Source organism: Bufo bufo, chromosome 1 (genome assembly GCF_905171765.1).
Source record: "Bufo bufo chromosome 1, aBufBuf1.1, whole genome shotgun sequence".
Taxonomy (NCBI): domain Eukaryota; kingdom Metazoa; phylum Chordata; class Amphibia; order Anura; family Bufonidae; genus Bufo; species Bufo bufo.
Genome location: NC_053389.1, coordinates 839,423,406 through 839,430,738, shown reverse-complemented (window position 1 = coordinate 839,430,738; position 7,333 = coordinate 839,423,406). Strand labels below are relative to the sequence as shown.

At 51.5% G+C, this 7,333-nt stretch overlaps 1 protein-coding gene across 1 annotated transcript in view; it reads right to left on the bottom strand.

Moving 5' to 3' along the window:
* Positions 1-604: 604 nt before the first annotated feature.
* The window catches only part of TMEM256 (transmembrane protein 256), a 20,859-nt gene continuing 14,130 nt past the window's right edge, over positions 605-7,333 (bottom strand). The window contains exons 2-4 of the mRNA XM_040415368.1: positions 1,474-1,511; positions 1,117-1,197; positions 605-808 (exon numbers count right to left, since the gene is read on the bottom strand). Of these exons, the coding sequence (XP_040271302.1) occupies positions 665-808; positions 1,117-1,197; positions 1,474-1,511 (263 nt within the window). The 3' untranslated portion in view covers positions 605-664. The remainder of the gene's footprint in view (positions 809-1,116; positions 1,198-1,473; positions 1,512-7,333) is intronic.

The following is a 7,333-nucleotide window of genomic DNA, read 5'->3' as shown; positions in this document are numbered from 1 at the left end:
CCCACGGGCTGCCATCCTTCTGCATGGACCCTCTCCCCGCGGGACGCCATCCTTCTGCATGGACCCTCTCCCCACATGACGCCATCCTTCTGCATGGACCCTCTCCCCGCGGGACGCTATCCTTCTGCGTGGACCCTCTCCCAGCGGGCCACCATCTTTCTGCATGGAGCTTCTCCCCACGGGCCATCTTTCTGCATGGACCCTCTCCCCACGGGCCAAAGTCAAGGAGGTTTCTTCTTTGCAAAACCCAACATGGAGATCAAAGTCCACTCGACTCCAAGAACAATCAGAGGCAGTTAACCCGGAAACTTCATGAAAATTATTATGACCGGTGGTCTGTATGGGGTGGTCTATACAACCCCTCCTTATCCTCCCCCGCATTATAACATTCCTTGTGTTTCACGACCAGTGGGCATTGGTCAGAGGTGGAAGTTGATATCGGTATTGGTTACGTTGGGTATATGAAGTTACGATAACGCAGAGGTGCACCACAGGGGGCAGAGGTAAGTGACAGGGGCCAGATCCGGGAATTTGGATCTGTCGCTCTCTATCCCAATTGCATGTGGCAGTATAACCGATCCCCCCACATCAGGAGTTTTCGCTATCCCAGTGGTAATCCTTTAATGGAATGACATGCAGAACAGATATATAGCTCCTCAGCTCCTTACAGCGCCATGGCTGCCCAGCCCAGAATGAGGAGCGTGCCCCCATATGGTGCTGCTTTGGTCAGGGTGGGGTCTCCGCTCAGAGCCTGGTAATAGAAGGTACCGGAGAACAGGACAATTCCAGATGTCAGGAGAGATCCAGCCTGCAGGGAGAACAGAGAGCAGAGGGTGAGTGTGCGGTATATATACACAAGTCCCACCCACAAGATGTCCCCACCCTAGAGGATACAGGAGCAAATGTAGGCCCCAACCCAGAGGATACAGGAGCGAATACAAGCCCCATCAACAAGACGTCCAAACTCCAAATGATACAGGACCCACAAGATGTCCCCACTTTAGGATACAGGCCCCTTGTGCAAGACATCTCCTCCCCAGAGGATATAGGTCCTGCCCAAAAGATGTATCCTCCCAGGAAGAACCCAGGCCCCATCTCTTCTCTCAGGTTACATACCAGCAGGGGGCGCCGGCAGTGCGGTACGGCTAGTAAGGCCAGGCTGTGCAGGAAGTGATACCGATTACCTGTCTCATAAAGCTGAAAAACAGAACAAAAGAATCACTGATAAAATGCACCCCAGCAAAATGGGGAAGGGACACCACACCCGCCACCTCTAAAGTCAATGCAGGGCAGACCCCTGGAGCTGCAGGTCCTAGGAGCTGACCTTCTAATGGGTCAGCCCTGGGCGAGAATAACCATAAACAAATTAAGAGAACAAATATATATCCCTACACACATACAAACCCATATCCCACAAACACCACCACCACCATCAGCAGCAGCACAAGCTCCAGTAAGAAAGAGGACAATCACCTCCTTCAGGTACTCATCCCGATCACTGCGTCTGAACCCTACAACAAAAGGTAAGAAATGGTCAGATGTGTATATATCTATATGAAGTACAGAGCCTATAGTGTATACAGTGGCATGCAAAAGTTTGGGCGCCCCTGGTCAAAATTTCTGTTACTGTGAATAGTGAAGCAAGTTGAAGATGAGGTGATCTATAAAAAGACACAAAATTAAAGATGAAACACACTGTTCAAAAGGGAAAAAAAAAAGTCCCCTGATCTGCTGAAGGTTTTACCATGGCCCTCACAGTCCCCTGATCTGCTGAAGGTTTTACCATGGTCCTCACAGTCCCCTGATCTGCTAAAGGTTATTCCATGGCCCTCACAGTCCCCTGATCTGCTAAAGGTTATTCCATGGCCCTCACAGTCCCCTGATCTGCTGAAGGTTTTACCATGACCCTCACAGTCCCTGATCTGCTGAAGGTTTTACCATAGTCCTCACAGTCCCCTGATCTGCTGAAGGTTTTACCATGGTCCTCACAGTCCCCTGATCTGCTGAAGGTTTTACCATGGCCCTCACAGTCCCCTGATCTGCTGAAGGTTTTACCATGGCCCTCACAGTCCCCTGATCTGCTGAAGGTTTTACCATGGCCCCCACAGGCCCCTGATCTGCTGAAGGTTTTACCATGGCTCCCACTGTCCCCTGATCTGCTGAAGGTTTTACCATGACCCTCACAGTCCCCTGATCTGGTGAAGGTTTTATCATGGCTCCCACTGTCCCCTGATCTGCTGAAGGTTTTACCATGACCCTCACAGTCCCCTGATCTGCTGAAGGTTTTACCATGGCCCTCACAGTCCCCTGATCTGCTGAAGGTTTTACCATGACCCTCACAGTCCCCTGATCTGCTGAAGGTTTTACCATGGCCCTCACAGTCCCCTGATCTGCTGAAGGTTTTACCATAGTCCTCACAGTCCTGTGATCTGGTGAAGGTTTTACCATGGTCCTCACAGTCCCCTGATCTGCTGAAGGTTTTACCATGGCCCTCACAGTCCGCTGAAGGTTTTACCATGTCCTCACAGTCCCCTGATCTGCTGAAGGTTTTACCATGGCCCTCACAGTCCGCTGAAGGTTTTACCATGTCCTCACAGTCCCCTGATCTGCTGAAGGTTTTACCATGGCCCTCACAGTCCCCTGATCTGCTGAAGGTTTTACCATGTCCTCACAGTCTCCTGATCTGCTGAAGGTTTTACCATGGCCCTCACAGTCCCCTGATCTGCTGAAGGTTTTACCATGGCCTTCACAGTCCCCTGATCTGCTGAAGGTTTTACCATAGTCCTCACAGTCCCCTGATCTGCTGGAGGTTTTACCATGGCCCTCACAGTCCCTTGATCTGCTGAAGGTTTTACCATGTCCTCACAGTCCCCTGATCTGCTGAAGGTTTTACCATGGCCCCCACAGGCCCCTGATCTGCTGAAGGTTTTACCATGGCTCCCACTGTCCCCTGATCTGCTGAAGGTTTTACCATGACCCTCACAGTCCCCTGATCTGGTGAAGGTTTTATCATGGCTCCCACTGTCCCCTGATCTGCTGAAGGTTTTACCATGACCCTCACAGTCCCCTGATCTGATGAAGGTTTTACCATGGCCCTCACAGTCCCCTGATCTGCTGAAGGTTTTACCATGACCCTCACAGTCCCCTGATCTGCTGAAGGTTTTACCATGGCCCTCACAGTCCCCTGATCTGCTGAAGGTTTTACCATAGTCCTCACAGTCCTGTGATCTGGTGAAGGTTTTACCATGGTCCTCACAGTCCCCTGATCTGCTGAAGGTTTTACCATGGCCCTCACAGTCCGCTGAAGGTTTTACCATGTCCTCACAGTCCCCTGATCTGCTGAAGGTTTTACCATGGCCCTCACAGTCCGCTGAAGGTTTTACCATGTCCTCACAGTCCCCTGATCTGCTGAAGGTTTTACCATGGCCCTCACAGTCCCCTGATCTGCTGAAGGTTTTACCATGTCCTCACAGTCTCCTGATCTGCTGAAGGTTTTACCATGGCCCTCACAGTCCCCTGATCTGCTGAAGGTTTTACCATGGCCTTCACAGTCCCCTGATCTGCTGAAGGTTTTACCATAGTCCTCACAGTCCCCTGATCTGCTGGAGGTTTTACCATGGCCCTCACAGTCCCTTGATCTGCTGAAGGTTTTACCATGTCCTCACAGTCCCCTGATCTGCTGAAGGTTTTACCATGGCCCCCACAGGCCCCTGATCTGCTGAAGGTTTTACCATGGCTCCCACTGTCCCCTGATCTGAACAGTACTGAAAATCTTTGGAAATATCTCAAAAGAACAGAACATGCAAGATGACCCAGGAATCTCACAGAACTGGAACATTTCTACAAGGAAGAATGGAGAAGAACTGAAAGACTCTCTGCTGCTACAAAAAGCGCTTACAAGCTGTGATACCAGCCAAAGGGGGCGCTACTGGGTACTAACCATGCAGGGGACCCAGTTTTGATTTGTGCCCTTTTCCTTTTGAGAAAATGTAAATGAAGAAAATAAAAAATGTTTTTGCTTAAAATACAAAAAGGGAGTGTGTCCTTCTGGAGACCATTTCATCCTAAACTTGCTTAACTGTTCACAGTAACAGGAATTGTCTCCAGGGGCCGACAATCAATGTATGACCATCATAGATATATATAGTGACATTACAGGAGATCACCAGCAGGGGGAGCACAGTCCTCTATCAGTATATGACTATCAGATGTATATAGTGACATTACAGGAGATCACCAGCAGGGGGCGCACAGTCCTCTATCAGTGTATGACTATCAGATGTATATATATAGTGACATTACAGGAGATCACCAGCAGGGGGGGCACAGTCCTCTATCAGTGTATGACTTTCAGATATATATATGTAACGGTCCGTTTCAGCAGACAAGGGGTTAAAATCCGTTTAGGCTATAAGCCCCTTTCTGAGAGACAGGCACAGCTACTGCAGGACACCAATGTCCCGAACTGGATACAAAGTAGCACTCCAAACTGGAACCTCACGAATAGCTGCTAGCAGACGAACAGGAAAAGCATACAATCCTGGCAATCAGTCTCTACCAGCATACAGCGGATCCCCCCAATACCGAGACAAGGCTCCGTGTTGAGGGTCAAGCAGTGGTCTGACTGTACTTCACGTACAGCCTCTTTTATTCATAAACCACAAACATAGTACTGCCCACAGGGGTTTGAAATACAACCAATCAGTAATTTACAACACATACAATGTAACTACATCAACTAATCGTTCACGCCCCCAGAGGACCAGAATGAAGACTGTGACATAGGACAGATACAACATATCCCCACAATGCATCATGGTCTCCTCCTCTCTGTCCCGGAGACAACCTGAGGAGCAATCCAATTATCTCTGAGGACAAAGGGAGATCGCCAATACACATGTGAGGACAACAGAACAGACATCACCATTTAAACACACAATGGGACAATGGCACAATAGAAACACACCCAGCATAATCCTCCCAAGCTGACAAGTTACACTTATTATAAATTGTTACAACTTTGTGAGTTTACATTGGCCATACATATAACTTACATTAATTTAAACAGTATAACTTGGGGACAAACCTATCCAAAATTCACTTGAATAGGTTCAGGGGTTTAAAAGTTAGTATATGGCCCATAATCCAGGGGCAAGAGGCCAGCAGCCAGTCCTCTCCAAAACCCAGTGGCGAGGTTGGTTTCGCCACACATCCCCCCCCCCCCCCCCAGGGAAGACTAACCAGATACCTGACCTCACGCCGGTCGGTACCTGAGTTAGTCTGGCAGCCCACCCACAACCCAATACTGGACCTGTTGCATTTGGTAGCCTGTCTCTGTCCAGTGAGTCCACCAAGGTTATGTTGGAAGCTGGTACTCCCGGTCTCTGTGTTGCTCCCTGGCTTGGAGTGGAGGTTGCTTTGGGGGCAGGTATCAGCGGTACTCTGCCCTGGTGCCAGCGCTACCACGGAAGAAGCCTGGTTAGAGTCTGGTTGTTGGAGGGGGAGACCGACTGTCCCTACCCCCTGTGCTGTAAGTGCAGAGACCACGGTCCCATCTGCACTGTTGTGGGGCTTACTGTCTGCCCCTGGTGTGTTAAGCTGCCGCTGGGGAGAGGGGGTAACGAGCTCCTCTCCCATACATACTTCCAGCCGCTGGGGAGGGCGACCGACCGTCTCCGCTCCCAATACAGTGTCCTGTTGCTGGGGAAAGGAGACTGGGCTCTCTATTCCCTGCTGGACACTCTGCCGCTGGGGGACAGGACCGACTGTCTCTGCCCCCTGGAACTCCGCCTGCCGCTGGGGAATGGAGACTGGGCTCCCAATACCCAAAAAATCACTCTGCTGCTGGGGTACAGGAACTACTACCTCTGCCCCCTGTAACTCAGCCTGCCGCTGGGGAGGGAGGACGCTGCTCTCCTCTCCCTGCATTTCACACTGCCTTCCCGGCATATCACTCTGCTGCTGGGGGGCAGGAACTACTACCTCTGCCCCCTGTAACTCAGCCTGCCGCTGGGGAGGGAGGATGCTGCTCTCCTCTCCCTGCATTTCACACTGCCTTCTCGGCATATCACTCTGCTGCTGGGGGGCAGGAACAACTACCTCTGCCCCCTGTAACTCAGCCTGCCGCTGGGGAGGGAGGACGCTGCTCTCCTCTCCCTGCATTTCACACTGCCTTCCCGGCATATCACTCTGCTGCTGGGGGGCAGGAACTACTACCTCTGCCCCCTGTAACTCAGCCTGCCGCTGGGGAGGGAGGACGCTGCTCTCCTCTCCCTGCACTTCACACTGCCGCTGGGGAATGGAGACTGGGCTCCCAATTCCCTGCAGGACCGGCGGAGAGACCTCGGTCCCATCTCTACCAGCCACCTGGGGTCCTTCCCAGTAACACTCTACAATATCTGCCCAGCTGAATGGGTCTGGATCTGGGTCTGTCACCTTACCGTCCTGCTGAGCCTTCTCAATGAAGTGGAAGAGATCTCGGTAGTCCTGCTCCAGTTCCCACTCCAGGGTTGCTAGGTGAGCCAGGTCTTGCTCTACCTCATGGGGGTCATCCCACTCATGCCTAGCCTCCCTCTCATAGAAAATGTCCTGAAGTCTGGACTGTGCAGGGCTCCCGAAGTCAGGCTCTGCAAAGGACTCCCATAACAAGTCAGGACCATAAAACTCCTCTCACTCTGGCTTGTCATGTTCGGCTGTCCAGGGTATATACTGTGCCATATACCACCAAATCGCCTGGTAGGCATCCTCCAGCCATAGCTCCTGCCATACCCGGTGCTCTAGTTCCTTCACCCATTCCTCCAGGGGCTGCTCTCCCAGGAAGGGCATCCGCAGGGCCACTTGCTTCTGCAACTGCTGCTCTTCACTGGGGAGACTCTCACCCCGCTGGTATTGTACACTATCTAGGGCCTGGTACCAGATGCCTTTCCTTAATGCATCCCGGCCATCCAGGTCTTCCTCCTCGTATAACACTGCTGGTTCCATCCTGCTGCTGTCAGGGACGCTGTACTGGGACATGCGTTGCCCTTAAATTGTAGAATCCACAGAAATGGTGTCTCCTGTAGCTGTCCTTCTGGCTGTAGGAACGATCCCGCTGCTTGCCACCAATGTAACGGACCGTATCAGCAGACAAGGGGTTAAAAGGTTCAGGGGTTTAAAAGTTAGTATATGGCCCATAATCCAGGGGCAAGAGGCCAGCAGCCAGTCCTCTCCAAAACCCAGTGGCGAGGTTGGTTTCGCCAATATATATATATATAGTGACATTACAGGAGATCACCAGCAGGGGGAGCACAGTCCTCTATCAGTGTATGACTATCAGATGTACAGTCGTGGCCAA